At 50.6% G+C, this 27423-nt stretch overlaps 9 protein-coding genes across 9 annotated transcripts; 4 read left to right on the top strand and 5 right to left on the bottom strand.

Moving 5' to 3' along the window:
* Positions 1-879: 879 nt before the first annotated feature.
* LCP9604111_8014 (transcriptional regulator family TF) lies at positions 880-3247 on the bottom strand (the record flags this gene model as incomplete). The annotated part of the gene is made up of 5 exons (XM_039076111.1): positions 880-1801; positions 1852-1942; positions 1991-2125; positions 2175-2434; positions 2487-3247. The coding sequence occupies 5 exons, from the start codon at positions 3245-3247 to the stop codon at positions 880-882; spliced, it is 2169 nt and encodes a 722-aa protein (XP_038925988.1).
* A 658-nt stretch (positions 3248-3905) lies between these two features.
* LCP9604111_8013 (N-alpha-acetyltransferase 35, NatC auxiliary subunit) lies at positions 3906-6558 on the bottom strand (the record flags this gene model as incomplete). Its single annotated transcript, XM_039076110.1, has 8 exons — positions 3906-4829; positions 4886-4984; positions 5034-5291; positions 5342-5797; positions 5852-6073; positions 6127-6267; positions 6340-6407; positions 6462-6558. The coding sequence occupies 8 exons, from the start codon at positions 6556-6558 to the stop codon at positions 3906-3908; spliced, it is 2265 nt and encodes a 754-aa protein (XP_038925987.1).
* Positions 6559-6963: 405 nt separating this feature from the next.
* LCP9604111_8012 (ATP synthase subunit epsilon family protein) lies at positions 6964-7295 on the bottom strand (the record flags this gene model as incomplete). Its single annotated transcript, XM_039076109.1, has 3 exons — positions 6964-7038; positions 7100-7214; positions 7264-7295. 3 exons carry the CDS (start codon positions 7293-7295, stop codon positions 6964-6966), a joined length of 222 nt encoding a protein of 73 aa, XP_038925986.1.
* A 1936-nt stretch (positions 7296-9231) lies between these two features.
* On the top strand, positions 9232-10631 carry LCP9604111_8011 (uncharacterized protein; the record flags this gene model as incomplete). The annotated part of the gene is made up of 2 exons (XM_039076108.1): positions 9232-9424; positions 9568-10631. 2 exons carry the CDS (start codon positions 9232-9234, stop codon positions 10629-10631), a joined length of 1257 nt encoding a protein of 418 aa, XP_038925985.1.
* An 835-nt stretch (positions 10632-11466) lies between these two features.
* Positions 11467-13397, top strand: hsp60 (chaperone ATPase HSP60; the record flags this gene model as incomplete). The annotated part of the gene is made up of 3 exons (XM_039076107.1): positions 11467-11574; positions 11680-11821; positions 11881-13397. The coding sequence occupies 3 exons, from the start codon at positions 11467-11469 to the stop codon at positions 13395-13397; spliced, it is 1767 nt and encodes a 588-aa protein (XP_038925984.1).
* Positions 13398-14375: 978 nt separating this feature from the next.
* Positions 14376-17518, top strand: LCP9604111_8009 (uncharacterized protein; the record flags this gene model as incomplete). Its single annotated transcript, XM_039076105.1, has 2 exons — positions 14376-15949; positions 16018-17518. The coding sequence occupies 2 exons, from the start codon at positions 14376-14378 to the stop codon at positions 17516-17518; spliced, it is 3075 nt and encodes a 1024-aa protein (XP_038925983.1).
* A 634-nt stretch (positions 17519-18152) lies between these two features.
* Positions 18153-22091, bottom strand: LCP9604111_8008 (uncharacterized protein; the record flags this gene model as incomplete). Its single annotated transcript, XM_039076104.1, has 11 exons — positions 18153-18517; positions 18568-18671; positions 18722-18849; positions 18903-19271; positions 19326-19955; positions 20013-20021; positions 20075-20240; positions 20296-20529; positions 20587-21695; positions 21755-21962; positions 22012-22091. The coding sequence occupies 11 exons, from the start codon at positions 22089-22091 to the stop codon at positions 18153-18155; spliced, it is 3402 nt and encodes a 1133-aa protein (XP_038925982.1).
* Positions 22092-22503: 412 nt separating this feature from the next.
* LCP9604111_8007 (putative mitochondrial carrier protein) lies at positions 22504-23792 on the bottom strand (the record flags this gene model as incomplete). The annotated part of the gene is made up of 2 exons (XM_039076103.1): positions 22504-23618; positions 23669-23792. The coding sequence occupies 2 exons, from the start codon at positions 23790-23792 to the stop codon at positions 22504-22506; spliced, it is 1239 nt and encodes a 412-aa protein (XP_038925981.1).
* Positions 23793-25631: 1839 nt separating this feature from the next.
* LCP9604111_8006 (putative F-box protein (Pof7)) lies at positions 25632-27298 on the top strand (the record flags this gene model as incomplete). Its single annotated transcript, XM_039076102.1, has 2 exons — positions 25632-26012; positions 26069-27298. The coding sequence occupies 2 exons, from the start codon at positions 25632-25634 to the stop codon at positions 27296-27298; spliced, it is 1611 nt and encodes a 536-aa protein (XP_038925980.1).
* Between the last annotated feature and the right edge of the window lie 125 nt (positions 27299-27423).

The raw sequence follows: 27423 nt of genomic DNA, 5'->3' as shown, positions 1-27423 counted from the left end.
AGGATAGCCGTGTTTGAAACAGGACTGTTACGGAGTAGTGTTAGGCGCACGGGGTTCAATGCATAGGGGTATTATAGGGGTATTAGAGGAGTATCTGAACCCCAAGTATACTACATAGTATCCTGTCCATAGTTCATATCGGTTCAACCCGAGATACCCGAGGCCGGCTCCGAAATATGATGCCGGCAGTCCCGGGTCCACCTAGAAATAGATATCATATCATAATATCATAATAGATGCATGTTGCTACAGAAGATAGACGGGGTACTCCGTACTCCGTCTCTACCCCGTGTCCTCAAACAACATGCCATTACCCGAGATGGTCCAATGTCATACGAGGCAGGTCAGCCTAGATCCTCCACATCACCCCATACTCGGCCAAGTGGATCAACATCAGACGATACCTTGGGGACAAACGAACGGGGATAACTCGGTCGGCCGAAACTACGACTCCACCGTCTTCGGATCTTCTGTCAGATAAGTGACAAGCCGAGGTCAGAGCTGTTGAGATCGACTGACGTGATTTGATGGCCCAGCTATGTAGCAGTACCGGTGGGGAAAAGGATCGGCCGAATATCCCGGCACTCGAGCAAGACATCTAAATGGGAATGTGCCGGTTCTGTGCACTTGACTTCTTCGACTTTCGACTCTCGACTCTCGACTTTCCACTCCATACAAGTTTGACTGCAAATATCCAGGACCTTCCTTATATTTGGAAGGATTTATATATCGCATTCTTCCCCACGGGGTACGTGAGGGAAGGGGTATGTATATAGATGCTGACCTAGGAAATCCCGAGGTATTCGACGATTGTATATTCCCGACATTCCACGTTCCCACGTTCCTCAAACGCCAGCACGGGAAACCGAAGCAAAGCAGTTACACTATTGGGTTCCCTCCGCTCATGCTGGGGAACAACATCACGTCCGAAACCCGACCAAGGATATTCCGCATGCTCAACCCTTCCATCCGCTGCAGACCTGCATTGGTGGACGGCATGTTGGGGCTGGGTTCGAGAGAGGGAGGGGAAGGCAACACAAGCGGGGAATATGTGGTGCTGGATGCTGGCCCCGTCGAACGATTCGTGCGGGCGCTGAAGGCCTGGCGGATCTCACGCAGGGCACGGAGCGACGAAGACAGATGCTTGGCGGAGTCGGTGCGGTTGTTCTGGTGCATCTCATCGTCTGCATAGACATGGTCCGCTAGAACCATCTCCAGCCTGTCGATCAGCTGCCAGGTCTGGGGGCTGTCGTCATTTGCAACGAGCAGAAACGCCGATGCAATGCTTCGCTGCAGACTGATCCAGGACCGTGAGCAGTGGGAATTGATCTCGTGCAATTCGACAAACGCATCGATTGTGTTGACCAGGCTATCGATGCAGTCTTCGCGGATCATTGCACGACGCGGTGCGTCCAAATGGGAATGTGGGTCGAGGGAGACGCGACACAAGACAGAGAGAAGATAGGAAGAGTGCAGGCGCAATTCGGTTCGCTCAATATGCTCGGCTAGAGACCGACAGTTGTCGCGATACCGCAGATGAGAAGTCGCTTCAGCGAGCATGCGTTGGATTTGTTGTTTATACTCCCGGATCTCATGGACACGTAATTGAGATGATCCGGGATACATGCGCGACCGCAGGACTTCCAATGACAAGGATACAATGCGACACAGAGTCTCGAAATATGAGCGGTGGCCCGGCATTGATTTAGGATCGAATGGAATTTCGGGCTGGCTGACCATAGTGATCGACGGTCGGTCATAGGCAAGTGAGAAATGGCTGTTCTGAAAGGCCATGGTCCACCTAGGAAATGTGAGCTTTAGATTAACCAAAAGAGCAAACTGGCTACCTACCAGACGCGCCTTCGCACTTCCTGCTCCGCGAGTGAGAACCCGCTCGACTCAACATGGAGCCCGAGGACAAGACACATTCGCTCCGTCATACCTGATGTTGTGTTAGCTTGACCATCTCATTGGAAACACCCCCACGTACCAAGCAAAGTGTATGATGCACCTGCATTCATATTGTATGAAAGTACATTGCTAATGATGAGAAGAATCTGAATTACTTCGACACTGGGTTGCGAGACATAATTCAACATTCGAAGACATTGATACGCACACGAGACTGGAGAAAGTCAGTACAGCACTTCCGACCTTCCTAGAATGCGACGCACCGTATACCCATGAGGTCAACTCACGGTCGCTTTCCGGGATGCCAGACAGCTGGCACCCCGATGCAAGAACCGCAAAAAGGAGACTGAGAAAAGCCAACGGCATCCCGAATGGTTTCACTAATCCGTTGGCATCGGCTTTATAAACACCCCCTGCTCGTCGTCGATTATCGAGAAGTCGTTTCGTATGTCGTCCTAGTTGTGCAGTGTCTGAAAGTACTGGGTATAAAACTGCACCGATATCTTGATAAAACGCCAGGAACCTGACAGTTGGAATTAGCATGCATCGCAGAATACCACAGATCTCCGGCTTACTCCAAACACCGGCCGTCTTCCGGGAGAACCGCACAAACACCGGCGATATTGAAGGTGAACGGGTCAGAGGTCCACAAATCCACAAAGGGGTATGCAGCCGACTCATTCCCCAAAGCCAGTTCGGCAAGAAGATCATCCTGGGGCAGCGCCTGCGCTGTGTCCTCCGACTGCTTTGATTTGTCCAAAATATCAACCAGGGCCGACCGCGACCCCAGATGTACCGCGCCCGTCTTCAAGACATTCGACCCGTAGACACCTTCCGACCGGGTGGAACCTTTTGGTTCGACCGGTTCTGGTTCTGGTTCTCGCTCTGGCTCTCGCTCTGGCTCGGGCGGCTTGTGAGTCGAGTGTGTTTGGAAGAGCGAGTGCAGACTGCCGAGGATCTGTTCCATTGCGACCATCTTGTTGTTAATTTCATCCCACTCCGCCTGGGAGATATCAATTATGTCCGGTAAATCCGGATCGGCGCTGGTGCTCGAGGGGTGATCGGCATATGAGCCATCGGTTGTGGGAGCTGAGCTGGTATACGGGGGGTTCGTGGGGGAGGCGAACGTAGACTGCTGTAATGGGGTGGAGGAAGCAGTGGCGACGGTAGCAGGAGGGGGATGTTTCGTAGAGGACGGACGACCGTAGGAGCAGGGGAAGTTTCGTTTGGTGCAATTGCCGCAGGGGACGTTGCGATCGCAGCGGACCTTGCTCGCTCGGCATGGGAGACATGTCTTGCACTCGCGCGGGCGGCGACGGATAGGGTAAGTTGGCATAATGTGGATTTTGTACTCTTTTTATTTCTTCACAATCGGATCCCCGTGATCGGCAAAGGAATTATGGGAAGGGCTGCCTGCGGCGACCGGGCAATAAGAGGGAGCGGCATAGGAAGACGTAGATCGAGGTGAGGGCTGAAAATGGACAGCTCTAGTGCTGACCAGTCGGAATGGCGCCAATAATGAATTCAATAGAAACGACCGGCCCTGGAGCGATTGATGCGTCCAACAGTGCCTATCATCGGAGGTCCGTGAGCTGCCCCGGATTGTCCTGCGAAACAGGGAAACCCTTGGGAACAAAATAAGGAATGTGAAAGGACACTTCTTGACAGTGCCAAGGTATGTGGAGAATTGGGATTGTCGGATTGGGAGGTCGGATTCAATCTTGGAAGGTGAAGGGTGGAAAAGAGTTGTGAAATTGCCCAGAGGCAGATGATTTCATAACCCAGCGGATGTTCCCGTTCGCTACGGATGTGACCTGATTTGGTTGATTTGTGGATTTGTTGATTTAATATACTTCGAGTTACCTTGACATAGGAGATATACTTGATTACTTTCATTGGTAGAGTCATGTAAATGGTCATTTCTAAAGCGAATAAAAGGTATCACTGGTACATCATAACGACTAGGAAATCAAACACGTATATGCCTCTATCATTCACGCCTTAGACTTCTTCTCAGACACCTGCGGGACCACCCACCAGTCATGCCAACGAAACTTAGATCCAACCTCGGGCACAGTCACCTCCAGGTTGAGAGTCTTATCATCGGTAGATGTCGCAGAGAGAGCCTTCTTGACCGCATCAATAGCAAGACTAGTTCCAATGCAGGCACGCATGGTGTTCTTCGTGTCACGCTTCCAATCCTCTTCAATGGCTGCCGATTTCGGTTGAGTTGGTGCGGACGGGTCATCAATAAATGTCCCATTGGCAAGGGTCGCCTCCCACGCCTTGCGCGCTTCGGTGATGGCTTTCGAGGCACGCTCCAAAATGGTGGCGTCGGAATCACCTTCGAGAGCTGCCTCGCGCTGGTATTCCTCGTATGGAACCAATTCTGGCAATGTGATAGGGATGAACGGTTTCATGCGGATTTCATACCGGAGTCGGTCGCTGGAATATGCTTGGGGAGACGAAGCAGACGGGAGCACATTGTGCCGGGCCAATACAACATACAATGCATGTAGAGCAATCGCAAATGCATCCACCGCAATGATATGCGTAGTCAACCTCTCTAGCGCGTGGAACGATCGGTGGAACGCGGACGCATGTCGAGAGGAACTCCCAGAGTGCTCGTCAGTAGACATCAAGTTGCGTTTTCGTGCAGCCACAGTAAACGTGCGAATGCGATCAATATGGCCGAGATGTGTAGAGCAAATATGAGAAAGATACCAGTACATGCCCGGTAGCTCTTCCGGGGAGTAGATTGACAACTCAAAGCCCATCTGGAGAATGAGTCGGAACTGGAGGAGCTTCTGGTGATAGGCCCAGCTACTAAGTGGGAAAGACCAGGTCGGTTCGCCGCCCTGGAATTGCAGAGGTGGTTCCCCACTCAAAGTGCGGAGCTCGAGGTCCATTTCTTCCGCCTACATTAAGTCAGCATTAATACTCAAATAGCAAAGAGACACGAGGCAGGACTCACCTCGATCTGTAGATTATCCCAATCGACGAGAGTATGGCAGAGTGTTCGGCGCATGCGACACCTATTGAGACATGCGCATCGCACAGTATCAACAAACGGCTGTGAGGGTTAGCAAATGGGACATGTCATGATCTACATGTTCACTAACCTGGGCGAATCGCTTCATGAAACCATCCATCTTCCGAGCAATCTGGAACCGAGGATCAGACGGCACTTCCACTTCTTCAGTGTTAGCCTCGAGTAAAATACTAGCAGGTAAGACGAGTTCCGCGAGCTCATCGTGTAAGAACTCTTTCACAGGTACGGTACCGAGGATCGTCATGTTGCTGACAATCAATGCCTGAAGAAGACAACGAATATAAATTGACGGCTGTGGTTTTCGAGAGAGCAAAGTCCATACGGCAGTCTGTAAAACAAGTTAGTGCTAGGACTACACTCAAGTTCAAGAGTACATACCTTGAAATTGCTGGGACCGGTATAATCCAGCATCTGCTGCATGTCTATCGCATCCTGGCACAGTCGTTTCAGATGTGTGAGCGCGTCATCGGAGGTAATATTAACCATCGGACGAGGCGGCACTGTGCTAGCCAGCTTTCGTTGAATCTTCAAGCTGAAGGCATCTGGCACCGGCTTTCCCAGAGCGACTGTCTCTGTCAGAGGTCGAAGTTGAGTTATACACGAGGCGAAATTTTCCACAGATCTGGTTTCAAGAACTTCAACATCCTGATGTAGTGCAGACAAGAACTCACGCCGAAACACTAGTCTGCAATGGATGGCATCCTTGAGCTTCTGGTCTATGTCAGTCTGCTCCGCAACCCAGGCAACCGCCTGGTCCAGCAGGCGGTGAAAGTCGGATATATTGAAGGCAGACAGAAGATTGCGATTGTATAATTGACTGACAAAATCCTCTTCCTAGTTGGGTGGCATTAGCGGCAGTCAAAGAAGTTGGCGAGCCAGCCTACTAACCTCATAATAATATTCAGTGGCCACTCGGACATGCACAAAATCACAAGCTTTCACTAATGCAAGACAATAAGCTCTCAAGACGAGGTTAACCAAAGGAGCATCACTTGGTACACGGTCAAATCGAGCGTCGTTCATGGTTTTGGGCACCGGCCACAGTAATTTATCGAGATAAATTGACGTGAATAGCGTCTGCGATAGAGGATGTCCCTTATGCCACGCCACCTGCAATTAAGTCAGCAACCTGCCATCTTCATATGTGCGATATTATCTCCCACCTCGTGGCATAGCAACTGGTCCATCAAGCCAACGACTTCCTCTGGTGTCAACGGCCGCCGTACGTCGTAGTCGTCTTCCAGCGCCTGCGCAAGATTTTCTCCGGGGGCTATGTAGCCACTGTCCATCCTTGAGTCCATAATCTGTGCGGGTTCGATCGTCGTCAGCTGCAATTCTTGTCGCACGTTTCACATCTGGTGAGAAAGCCGACACACCTCCAACGCGCCCACAGCCTCGAATAGGGTGAATGTCTCATCTTTCACGAGCTGCCCTGCATTTAGCTCTACAAGTACAAATGATTAGACACTTAATCGAAGCTTTCGGGTAGTATGCTTACTCGCTGCGGCTTTTGTGAATTCAGCTGTAATGTCGCGGGGTGCGGACTGCTCAACGAACCGCGGACGGCGAAAGCGAATCTCGTTATTCGGCAGCATCGCGAATAAGTTCTTTCCACAGTGCTAGTTCTATTACAGGACTTCAAACAAGTCTCGTGCTGCCGGACGTGTTTCGAGAGATCAAATCGAGGGGGAGGCGGGGATGTGAGCGGAGGAAAAAGCGAGTCGGGAAGTCGACAACCGGGCCTAGAGGTGACGTGCAACATCTGACCGGCCACGCCCGGGCAATATGAGAATTCTTACAGAAGTTTTAACTAACAGCTTATGGGTCATGTGAAAACAAAGACCAGTGGGATTTCTAAGCTCTGCCCAACCAGACAGGCCGGTATTGCTACACATGTACATTTCAATGCCTCCCCCGGACCAAAAACTCGCTCAAGTCCGTCACACTCGGGTCCTGCATATCTCCAAGCTCGATTCTCTCAGGTTATGGGGGAATAAGGCTTATTTCTCAGCAGCCTTGGCGATGGCCTCGTTGTTGGCCTGGGCGAGAGACTTCACTTCACCCTGCTTGCCGTTCTGTTCATCGGAACATTGTCATCAGTCAAGATTCCGCATAGAGCTCGAGAGGTTCACTTACATCCCACTTGGCGAAACGGAGGTCCATGACTCCGCGGCGCTCAGAGGCGAGACGAGGGGCTTCCTTCAAGGAGCGGCGCACCGTGCGGGCGGCGATGGCCAGGTAGCGGTTGTAGCTGGGGTCGAGGTTAGCATTGATTCGAAAGAGCATTGGTGCACGCGTACGTCAAACCGGCGGCTTTCCAGGCAGCAGTCATTTTGAAGAGAATGTGGAGGTATGATTCGATTGAAGGGGTGAAAACGGTTCGGGTGAGTTTGGAAGCGTTCGACTTCGGAGGATCGGGATGACAGGATCACGTGGGGAGCAGTCTACCTTTGGAAGGCGGTGGCTAGAAAAGCGGTGAGGATTTACGCGGTTGGAATATTTGATGCCTATAAGTCACGTGATATTGGGGTAGGTCTGGTCAGGGAAAGTATTTATCCGACGTTTATCCGACGTATATTGATCAGTACTAGTATCACCTCCAGGGCTTCATGTCACCAGCGTTTATTTCGACCACATCCTTGTACAACGAACACTACACCACGCCACACACCATGTTATTCTACCCCAAAATGCCCGATATGTAGAAATATATTGCTATTCGCCATTGGGTCAATAATACTTGCATTCTGTTCTTTTCATTTCCTTCTCCGAGGTGGTGGATGTTTATATAGATCCTTCGTCACATATGTAATGATATCCTTATGCAAACAACATTATACAATGCGACACACTATATCATCCAGCCATACATCATCCGATTCGTAAAGTTATAATCGCTATGCTGTTGGCTCATCAATAATTCTATTCTGTGTTCTTCGGTTTTTTCTTCGAGGGTGGTGGGGTGTAGAAGGGTTGTGGTGAAATTATATAGATCTTTTGTACCAAGAGGGGCAAACTGCGTATCGCCTCCAGCTCGAATGTAAGTCTCGCAGCCACGATGCGTCTTCGCAGCTTCGAAGTGCTAGATCAGATGGTGTATCAGCACATGTAAATAGGAATATATACTCCAAGAAGCAGGCTTGCTGTGCACAAGAAGGATTACAATCTGCCTGCTTTTGGTGCAGGGTATGAAAACCTTCCATTCGGGTTGACCAGCCGTGTACAATACACGTGCTTGACCTCGAAACCAAGAGCCCCCGAAGGCAACAACACAAAAATGTTTCAAGGCGGTCCATTGCTTCAGAGCATTTGCTATCCCCCACCACTCCTCTTGGTCACCATATCTCTCACTTGCTCTTCATTCTCATCGACATTCATCCATCTCCCATCGTCCACAACATTCCCCATCTTTCTGTGCTTTGATACCAAAGCATCTCGAATCGAAGGTGCCTTTTTATCATATCCACCAGGTGAGTAGCCCAGTTTTGTACTGGTTATAGTCCATTGGTTTCCCTAGCACATCCCCACTTCCTACCATAGAGCTATTGCTTCTGTGCATCATTGGCATGAGGTCCTGTGGCACACTGTGGTTGTTGAGAGCTCCGCTGCCATCCAGTGCTTAGCCACGACCCATTGCCTTTGTCGATGATCGGGTTATGCATATCAATGCCCAACATCTGGCAAGTTCATCTCAATTGCCTGGCGTCTGGGCATGAGTGGCACAAGTCGTCCAACAAGTTGAGAATCTTGCAATTTTCGATCGGATACCGTCATCCCCAGTACATGGCATTGGGGATTGGTGGTATTAATCCACAATTGCATGAGACCATCGTTGGTCCCGTGCCCTTCTCAGAAATAGAGGATGTTGAAATCGCATGCAGCATCAATAGGGTATCGGCCATCAGTTGCTTTGAGCATGGGCATTCTGGAAAGCTTCTTTGGGCCACGCTCTGAGATCCTGCAGTAATGGTCAGCCTTGTCACTATCTGCATATTTATCTTAACATATCCTGCTTGGGCGGTGCTCGATACCATATTCCATCCAAATGCATACTGCAAACCCATTCTCATTGTGAACACTGTGTGTTCACTGTGTTTGATCCATATTTCTGCTTTATCGGAGTTTGACAGCAATGCAACAACACATTGGCCGTGCCCAGTCACCTACCTCACGCCCCGTCCATACATTCCAGATTCATTTTCTTCTTGTGAGCACAAATGCTAATGATGATATTGTGCAGAAGGATATAAAGGACTCGTCCATCCAACATGCCGATCAAGAAAAAAGCCGGTACCCGAAAGCGCGACAATGAGGCGGACCTTGCCGAGCTCGAAAGGCTCCGGAAACAAGTTGCTGAACAGAGCAAGGCGCTAGAAGCTGAAGAGGCCCGCAGGGAGGAAGAGAGCCAGGCCAAGCGCCAAATCAGCAGCCGGCGCCAACGGACACTGGTTCGCTGGGATGGTAAGTTCCCAATCTTGTTCCGTCTTTCTATTCGGGGATGTTGTCCAACTGGGAACATCATGGAAAGATATACTGTTGTCACATAGACTTGTATTCAAGCAGAGGATTTGCCAATGGATTATGCTGACATTTGACTGAAATAGTGGATACCGACATTCGGCTTCTGTTGGCCATCCAGTATGCCTGCAATAAGCTCAGCGTGAAGATTCCCTGGAAGGAGGTCGCGGAAGTTATGGGAGAGAAGTTCACGGAGGGTGCGATCGTTCAGCATTTGTCTAAGCTTCGCGCCAAGCGGGAGGAGCAGGATAAGCCAAATCCGCCTCCACTGAAACGTGCAGCGAGTTGCTATAACAAGAACGACGCAAACAAGAAGGAGGCGTTGTCTCCTCCAAAGGACGAACCACCGAGCACTCGCAGCGGAAAGCGCCGACGCCGTTCGCCGTCCGTTGAGGAATCCGACGACGATGTGTACCCCATCAAGAAGAAACAGCCTACAAAGAACAAGAAGAAGGACAAGGTCTCCGCTGCTCCTAAGCTGCGTGGAGAGCGAGAACAATCCGAGAGCGGTGACTCCCGGAAGCTGCTGTGTGTTGGAGCGGAATGGCTGCGTGACTTCGCTGGCGACGACTGTGAGATTGACGACGAATCGGCTAGTTCTGAAGAGAACGAGAACGAGGACTCAACTGAAAGCAGCCACGTCACTGCTCAAGCGGCTAAGAAATCAAAGATCGTGACACTCAAGCTAGGCCGAGAGCGCCTGGCAAGTGTTGACCGCTACCTTGGTGGCTCTGCAACTTTCCGGGAGCCTATGGCCTCAACCAACCCGTTGCGCGCTATCACCAACATGCCACCCCGTCAGCCATCCTACCGCACTTACATGCACTCCGTTGGGCCTTTTTCGCCTGACCCCACCACTTTGTTTGGGAACAACATCTCTTACCCATCCAGTGGCCCAAGCCCATTTGACATTCCGATTTCTGACGCTGATCTTGCTGGAGCCTGTGCTTTTGATGATGTGGATCTCACAGCACCGTATTCACAGTTTGATATCCCCTCCGAATTGCAATTTGACCCAATGTGCAGCTACCTCAATACCAGTGGTTTTGACAACCAGTTCATTCCCGACGATGAACTGTTTGCGTCCGTTCCTGACGTAGAGCCTCCTCGGTACTATGGGTACGGGGGTGAAGAGGTCCAGGAATTTTAATTTCCTGGGCCGATCGTCATGGTTCCTGGTTGCTCTGATACTTTTCAATACTTTTCCCCAGTGCTTTCCGAGGCTTTTTTCTTGTTTCCTCCTTTCTTGGCCTTTTCTTTGCTTTTGTTTTTCCTTTTTTCCTTTTCTCGCTGGTTGGTCGGAGGAGATGGGTGAGCATCGATCCCGATTTAACGGTGCAACTCCGGATAATAATTCTTGCGTGGCATGGAGTCATGTGTTATCTGAAGTTGTACCCTAGCGCTTCTTTCATGCGTTGCTCGTTGGCCCCCTGCGGGGAGCCCGGTAGTTAGTTAAATCAATAAGAGCATATCGTATCGTCTTCTTTGGAAGTACCTTGTAGGTTAGTGGTGGGTTCTCACTGATGATAAAAGCGAAGTCGCTAATTCGCTAGTATAGAAGGTTGCCGAACACCGGATATACGTACGGAGTAGCTTTCCGAGGTATATATTTGAACACATCGGCTTGGACCTATGCATCACGTAGGAATACTCTTTCTTCATAACTTTTGAATATAGACTAGATGTTCCAAACTACCATTCTCCATCACATTTCCAATCTAATAATCTGCTATAACACCACAATATCTACAATATTTCCACTGCCGATCTAGGTCCGTTCTTCCGGCTCACGTGATGGTTCTAGCTGTTTCTGCCGCCAAGCTCTGGGGATGAAGGAAGCGCCTGGAAAATTTTCGAGACTTTAGCTTCATCTCTCCCCCAGCTTTCTCCATCTCTTTTCTTTTTCCCACTTCAAACCCCCGATCTCTCCTGGGTTGTTGTATTTCTCTCTTCTTTTAATCCTTTTAATCCCGTTGTTTCCAGCCATGCAGCGCGCTCTCTCTACCCGGACATCCGTCCTGTCGGCCGCTTCCAAGCGTGCTCCTTTCTATCGCTCAACATTGAACCTCCAGCAGCAGCGTTTTGCTCACAAGGTGCGTTGGATTGACAATTACCCGCGGGATCATCTTGTTCTGCAATTGACACCGTGTTCCGTCCATTCCGAAGCGTTTGGCCGTTCCCTCGCTAACAGCAACTAGGAGATCAAGTTTGGCGTTGAAGCTCGTGCCAGCCTCCTCAAGGGTGTTGACACTCTTGCTAAGGCTGTTACCTCCACACTCGGTCCCAAAGGTCGCAATGTCCTGATCGATTCCCCCTACGGCTCCCCCAAGATCACCAAGGGTAAGATTCATATCAAAAGAAACACTTGGCCACTAGCAAAAATACTAATTATTCCCTAGACGGTGTAACTGTCGCCAAGGCCATCACTCTTCAGGACAAGTTCGAGAACCTCGGTGTCCGCCTCATTCAGGATGTTGCCTCCAAGACCAACGAGGTTGCTGGTGACGGTACCACCACTGCCACCGTCCTTTCCCGCGCCATCTTCTCCGAGACCGTCAAGAACGTTGCCGCTGGCTGCAACCCTATGGACCTGCGCCGCGGTATCCAGGCTGCCGTTGAGGCCGTTGTGGAATACCTCCAGGCTAACGCCCGCCCTATCACCACCGGTGAGGAGATTGCCCAGGTGGCCACCATCTCCGCCAACGGTGACACCCACGTCGGCAAGCTCATCTCCACCGCCATGGAGCGTGTTGGCAAGGAGGGTGTTATCACCGTGAAGGAGGGCAAGACTCTGGATGACGAGCTTGAGGTCACCGAGGGTATGCGCTTTGACCGTGGTTACACATCCCCCTACTTTATCACCGACCCCAAGTCCCAGAAGGTCGAGTTCGAGAAGCCCTTGATCCTGCTCTCCGAGAAGAAGATCTCCGCTGTCCAGGACATTCTCCCCGCCCTCGAGGCCTCCACCACCCTCCGCCGCCCTCTGGTCATCATTGCCGAGGACATTGAGGGCGAGGCTCTTGCCGTCTGCATCCTGAACAAGCTCCGTGGTCAGCTCCAGGTCGCCGCCGTCAAGGCCCCCGGCTTCGGTGACAACCGCAAGAGCATCCTGGGTGATCTCGCTGTTCTCACCAACGGTACTGTCTTCACCGATGAGATCGACATCAAGCTCGAGAAGCTCACCCCCGAGATGCTTGGCTCCACTGGTGCCATCACCATCACCAAGGAGGACACCATTATTCTCAACGGTGATGGTAGCAAGGACAACATCTCCCAGCGCTGCGAGCAGATCCGCGGTGTTATGGCCGATCCCACCACCTCCGAGTATGAGAAGGAGAAGCTGCAGGAGCGTCTTGCCAAGCTCTCCGGTGGTGTCGCCGTCATCAAGGTCGGTGGTTCTTCTGAGGTTGAGGTCGGTGAGAAGAAGGATCGTGTCGTGGACGCCCTTAACGCCACCCGCGCTGCCGTTGAGGAGGGTATCCTCCCCGGTGGTGGTACCGCTCTGCTCAAGGCCTCCGCCAACAGCCTTGCTGGTGTCAAGCCCGCCAACTTCGATCAGCAGCTTGGTGTCAGCATCATCAAGCGAGCCATCTGCCGCCCTGCCCGTACCATTGTTGAGAATGCCGGACTCGAGGGCTCCGTCATTGTCGGCAAGCTGACCGACGAGTACGCCAAGGACTTCAACCGCGGATACGACAGTGCCACCAGTCAATATGTTGATATGATTGCTGCCGGTATCGTCGATCCCCTGAAGGTTGTCCGCACCGCCCTGGTTGACGCCAGCGGTGTCGCCTCTCTCCTCGGTACTACTGAGGTCGCCATTGTCGATGCTCCCGAGGAGAAGGGCCCTGCCCCTCCTGGTGGTGGCATGGGCGGTATGGGCGGTATGGGTGGCATGGGCGGCGGCATGTTCTAAAGCCCCTGACCCGATTCCCCTAAAGAATTACCTCGAGCGCTCTTCTTTGCATCGTAGCCTGTTCTGATACTCGGATGTTTGTGTAATGTCTTTTCTTTTGTGTCTTATTTGGTGTTCATCTTCTTTCATGTTTTTTCCCCATACCTGTATTCTTTTGGACGTGTTCTGATCTCCGACTCTCTCTCTCCTCTCCTCTCCTCCCTGGGGCTTGACAAAACAGGTTCCTCTGTACTATATCATGTATTCCAATAAAGTCCCATCTGATACGGCTTGCTGAATTATGTCTTTTTCGGGATCGACAATGTCCCCGCATAGATCTACTGAAGCTCCTAACAGTCTCGCTAGAAAGTATTCCCTACGAAGTACAAATAGGGGAAATATTTTCACGTACCCCATATATTAGCAACCCAACTGATTGGCTACGCGGGTCGGCTGTTTTGTGCAGTCTATAGAGCCATAAGACCAAGGAAGGGTCTAGACTGAGGCGACGGGCGAATACGACTTCAGACGCGCATGATACACGCAATGATGGGAATTAATAGCGATAGAGAATATATGTTGGAGTAAAGGATTCCAATAGCCAACGTAAGCCGATGTAAGTGGTTGGGCACCGCAATTAACCATGGGTACTGCTGTTCTTCTCTCGGGCTCTTGAATCCTCTCCGCCTGGACCCTTTCCCTCGCGTCACCAGATCATTCCGCCATTCCAGTCCTGCATTTTTGTGCATTCTTGTACCTGATCTGGATTCGCTCTTTCAATCCAAGTTTCGTTCTCTTCCTGGAATACCTTGGCCATCGGGAATGCATACCGCGCTTGCGGGGAACACATCGTGTTCGCCCCTCCGTCGCCTGTCAACGTAGGTACGATCATGACTCTCTGATATTCTAGTCTGTCGCCAACTTGCTTTTATAGTCACTGCGCGCTTAGAGAGCCCTGAGCCAATTTGAATCGAAACTAGACTGTGACTGCTGCCGGCAATGGCTGCCATGGTGGATGCTCGCCTAGCTCTGGTGAGCGATGCAGATCTCATGCAAGCACGAGCAGCTCTTCAGCATCAGCAGAGTCCAGAAGTCTCTGTTCCCCGCGAATTCATCTCTCTCATCGTCGAGGAACTCATCTACCGCCGCGAGTCGCATTCCTCCATCGCGGAAATCGAACACGAACGCTCAATCCTCCGGAAGGAACTTCGCAAGCACACCCACATCAATGAGGCATTCCAGAAAGAACTACGGGAGATCGGCGAGATCATTACCCAGGTCGCTCATGGCGATCTATCACAGCGGGCCCGCATGCACCCCCTCGAGATGTCGCCTGATATCGCTACCTTCAAGCAGACAATCAATACCATGATGGATCAGTTGCAGGTTTTCAGTCAGGAGGTATCGAAAGTGGCCAGGGAGGTTGGCACGGAGGGTGTATTGGGTGGCCAGGCGAAGATCGAGGGCAACCAGGGAATTTGGCATGAACTGACTGTCAACGTGAATGCCATGGCCAACAATCTGACCACCCAAGTCCGCGATATCACCACCGTAACGACGGCGGTTGCCAAGGGTGATTTGCAGCGAAAGGTACAGGCGGATTGTAAGGGCGAGATCTTGCTGTTGAAGAATATCATCAACTCGATGGTCGATCAGCTACGGGAATTCGCATTCGAGGTTAGTCGCGTTGCTCGCGAGGTCGGATCGGACGGTGTGCTCGGCGGCCAGGCTGTTGTGCACGGCGTTGAGGGTACTTGGAAAAATCTTACAGACAACGTCAACCGGATGGCATCGAATCTTACACAGCAGGTCCGCGAAATTGCCGATGTCACAACCGCCGTTGCACGTGGTGATCTTACGAAGAAGGTGACCGCGGATGTGAAGGGCGAGATCTTGGATCTTAAGCTTACGATAAATGCGATGGTTGATCGGCTGAATCAGTTTGCGTTCGAGGTCAGCCGAGTCGCACGTGAAGTAGGAACAGACGGCACGCTAGGTGGACAAGCGCAAGTTGAAAATGTCGAAGGTCGCTGGCGTGATTTGACGGACAACGTCAATACCATGGCGCAAAACCTCACTCTGCAAGTCCGACAAATCTCCAACGTCACCCAGGCCATCGCGCGCGGCGATCTTAGTACCAAAATCGAAGTCCACGCCCAGGGTGAGATCTTGACTCTCAAAGAAACAATCAATAGTATGATGGACGGGTTAGGAGAATTTGCGGGGGAAGTCAAAGGCGTGGCGAGGGATGTGGGTGTCCGGGGTAAACTCGGTGGCCAGGCCAACGTTGCGGGATCTCATGGAATCTGGAGATCGATCAGTGAAGATGTCAATACGATGGCAGACAATCTGACCTCTCAGGTCCGTGCCTTTGGTGAGATCACCGAGGCGGCGATGAGTGGAGATTTCACAAAATTGATTACCGTGTCTGCCTCTGGAGAAATGGATGATTTGAAACAAAAGATCAACAAGATGATCTCGAGTCTCCGCGACAGTATTCAGCGCAATACCGCTGCGCGTGAGGCAGCAGAGCTGGCAAATCGGAGCAAGTCTGAATTTCTGGCTAACATGAGGTATGTTGATCGTTTTACTCGGTTTCATAGGCTTTCCTTTTCTTTCGCTTGTGCTAACTACAATGTAGCCATGAGATCAGGACGCCCATGAATGGGATAATTGGGCTTTCGAGTCTGGCACTCGACACTGACGACCTCCAAGCTCCCGTGAGAGAGACTCTGAATATGGTACACAATCTTGCAATTAGTCTCTTGACTATCATTGACGACATCCTCGACATCTCCAAAATCGAGGCCAATCATATGATTATTGAGAAGACGCCATTCAGTCTTGGTGCAACAGTGTTTAGTGTGCTGAAAGCCCTCTCTGTGGAAACTAATGAGAAGGCCTTGGGTCTAGTCTACACAGTAGATGGAGAAGTACCAGATTATCTGATCGGAGACGCATATCGACTACGGCAGGTCATGTTAAACCTAGTCGGCAATGCTATCAAATTCACAGACCACGGCGAGATCAGAGTCACGGTAAAGCATGTACAGGACGACAAGTGCGCCTCAGATGAAACGACATTCCAGTTCTCAGTCTCAGACCCTGGAATCGGCATTGACGAAAGCAAACTTGCCTTGATCTTTGACAAGTTCCAGCAAGCTGATGGATCGATGACTCGTCGCTTTGGCGGGACCGGTTTAGGCCTCGCAATTTCAAAAAGGCTCGTTTCTCTCATGGGGGGTGACATCTGGGTAACCTCGCACATGGGAGAAGGCAGTACATTCTCATTTACCTGCCGAGTGAAGCTAGCTCTGCCGCCGCCTAGCTTTGCGGACCAGCTTGCCCCCCACCGGGGTCAACGCGTTCTGTTCTTCGACCACGGTCTTGCGCGCAGCTTCCCAATAGCTACGGTACTCATTGAGCTCGGAATAGAACCAGTCATTGTGACAGAGGAGCAGTTAGAATGCGGCCAGTTCAAAAGTGATTGGGTCTGCACTTTCGACGCAATCCTCATCGAAAACTTGGAGATCGCCGCAAAGCTCCGAGCCTGCCCGGACCTCCAACCTATTCCACTAGTCATTACAGCTCATACTGTATCCCTAACGCTCAGAGCTGCCGGTGAACTCGGCATAGCATCCTACATCACAGTGCCCTGCCGACCCATTGATCTATGGAATGGCATTCTTCCTGCCCTCGGCAACCGCCCAACCCGGACCCCATCAGGCTACACACGGTCGTTATCAATTCTTTTAGCGGAGGATAATGACGTGAACCAAAAGGTTGCCGTCCGAATTCTTGAGAAATTCAATCACGAGGTAACAGTCGTGGAAAATGGCCTCCAAGCTGTGCAAGAGGTCAAACACCACCGCTACGATGTGGTTCTCATGGACGTCCAGATGCCCGTTATGGGTGGGTTCGAGGCCACAGGGAATATTAGACACTACGAGAAGCTCAATGGGCTTCCTCGTACGCCGATTATTGCTCTCACTGCACATGCTATGCTTGGGGATCGAGATAAGTGCATACAGGCCGGTATGGACGATTATTTGTCTAAGCCATTGGACTCTAGTCGCATGGTGCAGACTATTCTGAAGTGCTCAGCTATGAATCTTGCCCCACTGCCTGTTATTGAGGGCTAAAGGCCACTGGTATATGGGTTCACTGCCTAATTGACTCCGCCTCTTATTTCCCCCTTCTCCAACCCTCTTTTTAACTGCCTATAAGCCTTTTATGGCTGCCCAGTCGAGTCTATTTCCTCCGAATGAGCTCGGAGCCTCATTTCTTCCCAACCTCCAAGAGGACTAATGTCCTAACCTCAGGGAATTCCCCTCCTCATTCTCGCAATCTGTACACATATCGATTGCTTATGCGCCCCAACATTTTGCGGTGGAAGCGCAGACCTTTTGAACTTCTATTCTTTTGAAATACCCCATCGTGTCGGATACTCTGTTAACGGTTTTCTTTCAAGGTGATCAAATTCTGTCTCTGTTCATGGTGTTTGGTTGACACGCGAGATGAATACATTTAAATCATGTCTAATGTCTACCGTGGTATGCCCTGTCTGTTATCTTCGCCCTTATTTATGCATCTCCTTCAGTACACGAACTCATATATGTTGCGAATTTAGAAACAAAACATTCCGAAGCCTATTTGTCTCTCTTGTTGCTATGGTCAGAAATCAACCGGTACGTTGCTATACTATGCGTATGCGCAAGATATAAAAGGGTATCAAATAGGCGCCGAAAACACAAAATGATACAAAGAACATACAGACTAAACCTCCCCGGGGCGTCTCCGATCAAATCCAGAATTTATCTCATACTTCCCCTTCTTGTTTCCCTTCCCCGCAGAAATTCGATCCCCCTGCCACCGCCGCCAGATATCCTCATCACGCTGCATATTCCGCCTCCCATAACCCAGATACTCATCAAAGCGTTTCCTAAGCCCAGAGTCCTCAGGCACGACGTGAATAGGTATTTTACCTGTAGCAGAACCCCATAAGAATGATTTAATCGGATGCAGGATGAAGTCCTTCGATAGGCCCGCGCCGATCTTGTGCATTTTGGATACGATATCGCGTAGCGTTTCGCTGAAGGCTATGAAGAGGGACAGGAAGATTATTGCAAAGGATGCCGGGGCTGGAAAATGTCAGTTGGTATAGTCATATAGTGTTTGAGACGAAACGGACCTGCTATTTCGAACATTTGTCCTAGGGTTGGGTTTGCCTGTTCCCCGCTCCATTCTCGGGCATTGATTCCAAACAAGGAGGTAAAGAAAGATAGAGGGAGGAAGCTTGAATTGTCAGAACTGATTCTTGGATTTTGGAGAGTATGTAGACTTACACAACACTGAATATGGTGAAGACCATCACTGCTCGCGATTGCGTTTGGGCAACTTCAGCTTGCCACCGAGTCATCTTGGCTTCGTCGACATTTGCCTGTTTCTGCTTGAGGTCAAGGAGCGTTTCCACCTGGCTGGTTAGTAGGAAAAAAAAAGACGTGAACGGGGAACGTGGGAACTCACTGCTTTCTGCGCTAGATGGCTGTTTTCTTTCATCTCATTGATTTGTGAACGATATTCGTCGATTCGCTCTTGTGCTGTATCGAGGAATGATTTACCGCACCCTTTGTTACCGAAGTATTTCACCATATTTTTGATAACGGTGTCTTGTTGATCGAGCAGCTTTAGGATGGTGGATAGCTCGTCTTCGATGTCACGCAGCTCAAGCAGAACGGATAGATCTTCTCGATTTCGACGAGCAACCTGCAATTCTTTGTAATCTTGCTGCGCGGCTGTCATGATCTTGCCGTCTGAGGTGCGGTCATGATCCGCTGGGCGGTTGGTGAAGCCTCTATTTCGAAAGCGCTTGAAAGACTTCGTCACTGATTCGGTCTGATTTTGTTAATATGATCTACCCAAGGAGTTGTCACGAAGGGATGAACCTACCAATATGCTGATTGACTCCTCGAAGATTCGCAATACCTGCAGATCATGATTGAGAGTCTTATCCAGGAGAACAGTGACAGCATGCAGCATGATAAGAGCAGCCAAGTCACCGGCGGTCTCAAACCGACGCGAGAGATCCCCATTCAACTCATTATAAATGCTGCGATGCAAGTTCGACTGTTCAAAAAGCTTCCCCTCAGAGGTCGCAGCCTCTTGATTCGGAAAGAAAGTAACAACAGTCTTTTGATCCACAATCCAAAGCCAGAGCTGATCAACCATCAGGACATTGCCATCTAGAAACTCGCCAATATCCTCGTTATCGGGATCATCCTGTGCAGACTGCAGATACTCTTTTAATTGCTCATCAATGCGCGCCGGTCTGCGAGTGCGCTTCCAAAGCATCTGGTCGTCGTCACGAGCGATAGTCGAGCGTAGATTGGGATACCCATATTGATCCAATGTGCGGCGGAAATGTACTGGAGGTTCGCAGCCGAGATAGCTCCAGATGAGTTGGGCTTCCAGGCTTGCCTTTGAGATCCGGCTTGGGACGGGCTTGGATCGGCCCTGGTTGAGTCGATCTTCGACCACCTTACGCCGTTGGATTAGGTTGCGATATGTATCCCAGTGGAGCTGGAGTGAGTTAGTACAGTGCGGAAGAAGGGTACTGGGTCAATTGAAAGTACTAACGTAGGGAACCTGACAAATATATATGTTAGTGCTGATATTCACATCGAGGACTTGAAACATACATATAGAGCGAGCTGAGGATCCTTGGAAGGATTAGAAGGACGTTCTGAAATATCCATTTGTCTGGAGTGAATGCATGCGGGCTTGACGAAACGTGCATGGGGCTCGAGGTGACGAGCTCTATTAAACCGGTTGTACCAATTTTCGTCATTGATAAATTTCCGAACACTGCAAAAGATAGTTAGCAATGTGCAGAACCGTGGAGTTAGTTCATATGCCCTACAAATTAGGCTCTTGCCTATCCTCACATGCTCGGCGAATGACTTGGGATACCCAGCCAGTATGCGTATATGGCACATGAATCCACATCAGTTTCTCCGTATCAGCCTCAGGTCGATCGAAGCGTGGAACTGCTCGAGGTATATCCGGTTTGTCGGCATTCTCGTTGATGTGATCACGAATGGACTCGGGTACTGCCAGGAAAGAGGATTGCACTGGTTGTGATGCAGAATAGGTCCTGTTATCTATTAGCTTACATTTGTTGGTTTTCGGCAAGCCTCAGTGGTTTACTTACGAATGTGGCTGTTCAATATTTGTCCGGGAGCTGTCAGAAGCACTTCGACTGTGGGATTGCTTAGGTCGAATTAATTCCACCAGCTTGGTGATTGAGCTCTTTCGTTTTAGTTCCTGTGGCGGATATGGGCTTTCATTGGGTGCGTCGCTCGAGTAGCCCTCCATGTCTGCTTCGGTGATGTGGATATTCGGAGAGGGATCGGATGGATCTTCAAAGATTGGCCTGTAGGGTATAGGGGCTTGCAGGAACCTTGATTTCTCATCATGATGGCTTTGAGGATGGTGTGGATCGGAGCCAGGAGAAACGTAGGATGAACCGGGTCTAGATCTACCATAACTGCCCATTGGTGAATGGTCCAAGCCACTGGGTCGGAATCGAACTAGTCTCTCCCGAAGACAAGCTGACGGACCCCGAGAGATGTACTCTCTCAGGGACACTTTGGTTGACCACAGCTTGAGCGGACTTTCGTCACTGACACCCAGTGCAGTATCCTCGAAGAAGCCGTTAATTTGAACCTTGACTTGCTCTTCCACGCGTAACGGAATATCCTCGCGCTGGGAAATTTCAACAGCCGTGGCCACAGCATTAGCAAGCTCATCGAGGAATCGATCTCGTGTAGACTCCTGGCCATGGAAAGTTGCCGTCCCCGCATGGTCCGTTGCCATGGGCACTTCTTTTTCATGCTCAATATCCAACAAACCCGACCGAATCGAAGTAATGGGCACATGAAACTCCATTATGTTATGAGTCTCGGTGTCGATCACCTGCATAGTTGAATCCACAGTTTCGAGAAAAGACCAGACCCTCATGTCAGCCGAAAGGGTTTTGAACTGGTTCGACAGATGCCATAGGTGCTCTTGACGGGGACGCAACTGCATCCTGAGCGCTGCCGGGGTCTCACAATCCAGATGCAGGAGTCGACGTATACTAGCCGCGTATTCATCGGCAGAGAGATAGGTCGAGCCTTGATGGGGAGTTGCAAAGAAGGCGATACCATGACAGTTGATTAAGGTCGACTGGCTCGCCTCTCGTGATGCCATGGCCAGAGCTGCTTTGACGACGAGACCACCGGTGCTGTGGCAAATAAAAAAAATGGGACGTCGAGTTGACTAGGGAAATGTTTATTAAATTACTCTTGGATATGAAAAGACGATGACATGTGACTAACCTCATGTGTCCACTCACTATGGAGTTGGTTCAACAGTCGTTGACCCAAGGTATCGATTTTGTCGTCACGTAGGTCTCCATAGTTATATAGTAGGACTCGTGCTCGAGGCACATGCTGTAGTAGCTCTTCATCAAGCCAGGATAATTTCGCGCCAGGCGCTATCCACGTCTCTCTATGATGGGCGCCGACGGGCGGGACAGCGACAATACTGAGGGATGAGTTATTATATGATGGTATGATAAGATGGAATAACTTACTCGACATCAGTATCGTCATGGAGAGAAACAGGCTCAAACCACGAGCGCGTCTGGTCGTTCACGGGTGGCCGCGAAGGCATCTTGTCGAGTCCGGTTGAATATAGCCTCAGTATACAGGACGAAAACAAAGCTGGGGGAAATCGGGATCAAGTCAGAGGCAACCTGGCGAGTCTTAAATCCCACAAATCAGAACACTTGAGCCTCTTCGTTGGGGTCCGGACGATCACGCCCCGACACGCTAGTTTGCCCGCTGACAGTCGTCTCCAGGGCTGTGTCAGTCAAAATGATATCGCTGGGGCTATGTTATATTATTATATATCCAAAGAGAGAGACTTCAATTATGTTTATACAGAGAAAACACCCCAGATTCCAAATTCCAAAATTCCACATGCTAATGCACCACTCTATAACGGCTCATGTATCATCAGAAACGCCCATAACAAAAGGGAAAGTGGAGAGAGACAGCGCATATGCATTATAATTGTACAGGGATTATGCGTCAGAGTGTCGCAGTTCGTTGACCTCTCGGGCCATGCGCTTTCCAAGCTCATAGGTTGAGATCATGATGGCGCAGGCCGGGGCAACTTTTAGACATCGCGCCGTCCAACCGCGGAATAGGCCGGCGGTGCCTTCTTCACGGAAGATGTGCATAAGGAATTTTGGTAAGGATAGTTGCTCTGGCACTAGTGTGCCGGGTGATGCCGTATGAGGGGCGGCGCCAGTATGAGGAACATCGTCCATATGTCGGAAAACTTGCTGTCGCGTCTTACCAACATCGAACGGCGTAGTAACAAGTGCTGCTACGGATCCTGAAATGCCCCCGGAAATGAAGCTATCAAGGAAAGCTTGGAGACTTGACTCTTCAGGCTCGTGATCAGAACCGGAAAGAGGGGCCTTCTGACGCGCCGCGATCAGAACCTTCTTTACCTCCTCGTATCCCCACCAGTAGAGCCCAGAGAAAGGAACATCGCGCCACATGGTAAGAGTGAACCCTCGCCAGAGAGAGCTATATCCCTTCTTCTGCGTCATATGGTATAAATCCTCCACAGTATTTTTGAAGTGGTCCGCACCCGTTCCCGGAGTTGCCTGGAGACGTGTCCGGAACATCTCCAGCGGACTGGTCGCTGCCGCCGCTGCGACACGAGCCAAGGACCCCGCTATCAAGGGCGCATAACCTTCAGACACCCGCTGTTTGATGGGACTCCGTTCATCCGTGCGCAGCCAGTCATAGCCAGCAAAGTAGATGACATTGGCGGGGATTCCCATCATTAAGGTCGGGCTCAACCCTCGCCACAGTGTCAAAGTTCCTTCATTGCGCGCGATCTTCCGTAGTCCGTCTATAGTCGATGTGAATGTTCGCCGCTGCGATTCTTCGACCGCGCAATCCATCGCCGGATGTGGATTTGTTCCGACCGCGGTCGCCTGCGGCCCTAGCATGCACATCTGGGCATCGTTTCCGACCCAGAAGACTTCGCGACAGCAGGAGGTGATACCGAGATTTGGAGGAAAGTTTTTCAAGGTTTGGGTGGTGTGGGAGGTAAAGCGTGAAGCGTTATGGACCTGAGATTGTGATTGTAAACGGACTCGGACGACATCCAAGGGTGTCACTGGAGCTGTTAGTGCTGGATTCCAAGGACCACGAGCTCTTCCGACTAACCTAGAAGCCCGGTCAAGACATTGCCGGCGGTCGCAGACACCATCCGCTGCCCGGGAGTAATGTTATCTGTTGGAACAGGGGTCTTGGGCGCTGGAGGAGAGCCTGTCCCGGATGTAGTGGCCATTGTGGAATCTTCAAACTGCGCGGCCCATGACGTCTCTAGAGAAGCTGTTGAGTCTGTGCCGAACTGATTGCCAGTACCGTGGCCTGAAGCAAGTTCCACGTGTGGCATTCAATCAATTCGATGGGGAAACAGTCCAGAGTTCTTTGAGCTTGTGTTGGAAGAAAAATGATGCGTCACCGGGAAGAGGAACCTTGGAAGTTTTTCGGGGTCTCGCGGGTGGCGGTGGGCGGAGATAAGCGTTGGGGGAGATTTCGGTGATTTGGAGAGATTTGGGGGGACCTGGAGGGGCTAGAGGGACGTGTTTTTTAACGATTTCTGATCTTGTTTGGCTTCAATGAGTTTGATTCTGTGACAACTTGGTTTGGCTGTTTCTTTTAGACCTCCTTCATACGGCTTATCAATCTGATCTGATCTCCGAGGTCGGACATGAGGCGAAACAGGCTATTTCGGCTCGACCAAAGGGAAGATCAATAGTGGACCTTATGTAGTGGGGTTTCTATAGATTCTGAAGAGTTGAAGTATCCATATTTCCTGGGTTAATAGGTGTTTACGTATGTTGGGTAGAAATTGAGTCGGTGCATCGCCTATAACATGTATACTAGTAGCATAGAAGTGAAACCTCAGGATATATGTGGCTAGCATTCTATAGAATATATCCCTTGCTAACAAGTGGCATTGGATCCAACACCCCCTTTCGCTCCCATTGGCATTCGAACGTGTACTCATAATTTGAGCCATTCATGTTCCAGAAGCTCTGCAGCCGACTTTCGATGCCGGGTCAATTGTAGGCATTATGTCGAAGGAAGTCGATGAGAATGGGAATTTCAGTCAGGCATCCTCGTCGTGTTTCGAGCCGGTAGATTGAAGACGCGCGCGCAAGACAACCGAAGCTCCAGCTCGAGTAGTATATTGGTGGGTTTTAGATCTCCATGGAGGAAATCTAACCCGAGTAAAAGCTGTCGTGCTATAGTTCTTACCGCACTATCCCATCTTCATATTTTGCGCATCGAACACAAGGCATACATGCTGTCCATTTGGACCTCTGTGTTTGAATTGACCCTGAAGACGTAGCATAAAGTGTCGGCCTCCATTTTCCCCAGCAATATCGGATAACCTCTCGAGAATTTCTCGCTTGAAGCTATCGTGCGAGCTAGCCAACCAAACGGTAGAACACTACCTATAGCCTAGTTTCCTCATCACTTTGTATGCACTGAAAGTGTCCTAAGCGAAACGGGCTGGAAACCTCCGGTAGAATAAAGTCTGGCTCTTCTGTTGTCTGGTGTGAATCAAGAGACCTCGATGTTTGAGAAACAGGTTCAAAGATCTTGCGAGCCAAGACCGAGAATTTACTCGACTCAAAGCCATTTTGAAAGTAGTCATCATCTTGAGATCTCATCTGCAGTATTTGTAGCATGGATATTGTGGATCGTGGATGCCTTTAAGTTCCCAAACGCAACAATCACATGTCGCTATACAGCATAGTCAGCTTTACTTCTTTCTCGGTAGTCCATTTGGTAAGGCAGACATAGGTCCTGACTCCAAATTAAGAACCTAGCTTGGCAATGTAGCCACACACGTTTTCATTGGCTCTGAAAAGTGAAGTAGGGCAAAATGGCTAGGGAGTATACTTGACGGAGGATTGATGCGCAAGTTCATTCCAATGCTTTATATTATGCAATATCTCGTGTTAAATACAATAAACAGTGACTTGAAGAGGACTCCTATGTGAGGCTTGAAAAAGCCGGGGATGCCAAGCCTCCCGAGATCGGCGTGTGTCATCATCGCCTGGAGATATCAATGGATGCCTGGATGAGAACGCCCTCCAATCACTACCTCGCTATGGACGACAACGACGAGCTTGAGTCGTTCCGCCAACAGTGGCGCGAGGAGGTCACTCGTCGATCAAAACCCAAAGCTGCCCCTGCTGCTCCTGCAACTCCGGCTCCGACTGCCCCGCCTCCGACTCGTCTTCCGCCCACACGCCATGAGGCCTCTGACCGCAAAGAGATTGAGGAGGAGGGTCCCCCACTGGCTTCATTTGACCCCGATGAGCTTGCGCATCAAGTCGGGGAACTGAGTGTGGAACCACCCGAAGATGATTTCTCACGCCGAGATGTCGCAGAGCCAACGTCTGCACTGGAACACTTTGAACGAGCGGTCGAGAAGGAGGCCGAAGGCAACTTGGGAGACAGTCTTTCGCATTACCGAAAGGCATATAGGGTGGGTTTTGACTGCTAGAAATGGCACTTATGACGCAAATACTCATTTCAATTCAGCTAGATTCCGCTGTCGATAAGTCCTACCGGAATAAGCACTATGCCCATGTATGGAAGAATCCGAATCAGCCCGCGCCTACTACCCCTACCGCCGTGACTCAACAGCCCGCAGATGTACCAATCCTCCCGACACCTGAACTTATCGCGTCATTTGCACACCTGCCAATTTCACAGCTGGATCCCATCGTCGAAAACACACCGCCGCCTCCCTGCCCAATCGCCACTGTGCCGTCGGAAGTGCTAGTGGAGATTCTGCGACATGTGGCGATGGACGACCCATCAGCCTTTGGCCGGATGGCACTAGTCTGTAAGCGGATGGCTTACCATTTCGCCCATGAGCAGCATATCTGGAGACGGATCTGTCAAGGTCGGGAATTTGGCTTCCAGGGCATGCATTATGACTTTGCATGCGACCTGCATGGGGAACCAATCTATACCCTTGCGCCGCGATACACTCCATTTCCCAAGGGCGGGCCTGTGGAAATCCCCCAGCCGCTGTCTTCGTGGAGCCAAGTGTTCCAGACCCTTCCTCGGATTCGCTTCACAGGCATCTACATTAGCACGGTCAACTATACTCGGCCTGGTGCTGCATCTGCGTACACGAATCTGTCGTGGAACAGCCCCATCCACATCGTGACTTATTACCGCTATCTGCGGTTCTATCCAGATGGCTCGGTCATCTCGCTGCTTACTTCAACGGAGCCAGTCGATGTGGTCCCTCATATTAGCAAAGAGAATGTGATGGCAGCACGCACCCCAGCACACCGAAAGAATCAACGGCGTCCCTCCGATGCGGGTCATACTCTTTCTGGAGCTACTGATGCATTACCACCCGTCGCCCTGAATACGTTGAAGCATGGCCTTCGGGGCCGGTGGCATTTGGCGTCGCCCGTTGACACATCAGAAACTTCCGACACGCCCACCCAAGCCTGGAAGCCCGACTCAACTTCTGATCAGAAATCGCTCCTTTCCGACGAGCGGGATCTCATTATTGAAACAGAGGGTGTAGACCCCAAGTATGTTTATACGATGCATCTATCGTTACGTTCCTCGACCGTACCGAAATCTGCTCAAGTCGGGCCAGCTTCTCCCAACCCATCGAAGAACACCAAGCTAGCTTGGAAGGGCTTCTGGAGTTATAACAGACTGACAGACGACTGGGGCGAATTCGGTCTTCGCAATGACCGAGCGTTCGTGTTCCGGCGCGTACGCGGCTGGGGCTTGGACTGATATGATTGATGACTTATACACGAAAGATTTGTTACATACATGGAAAATGAGATATACATGAATTTGAATATATTGAATATCGTTTCGGGGTTTGTATCATCCCTGAAGCTATTGAGAGTCACAAG

Source organism: Penicillium roqueforti (assembly GCF_015533775.1).
Source record: "Penicillium roqueforti strain LCP96 04111 chromosome Unknown scaffold_28, whole genome shotgun sequence".
Lineage (NCBI taxonomy): Eukaryota > Fungi > Ascomycota > Eurotiomycetes > Eurotiales > Aspergillaceae > Penicillium > Penicillium roqueforti.
This window is presented reverse-complemented; position numbering and strand designations above follow the sequence as displayed.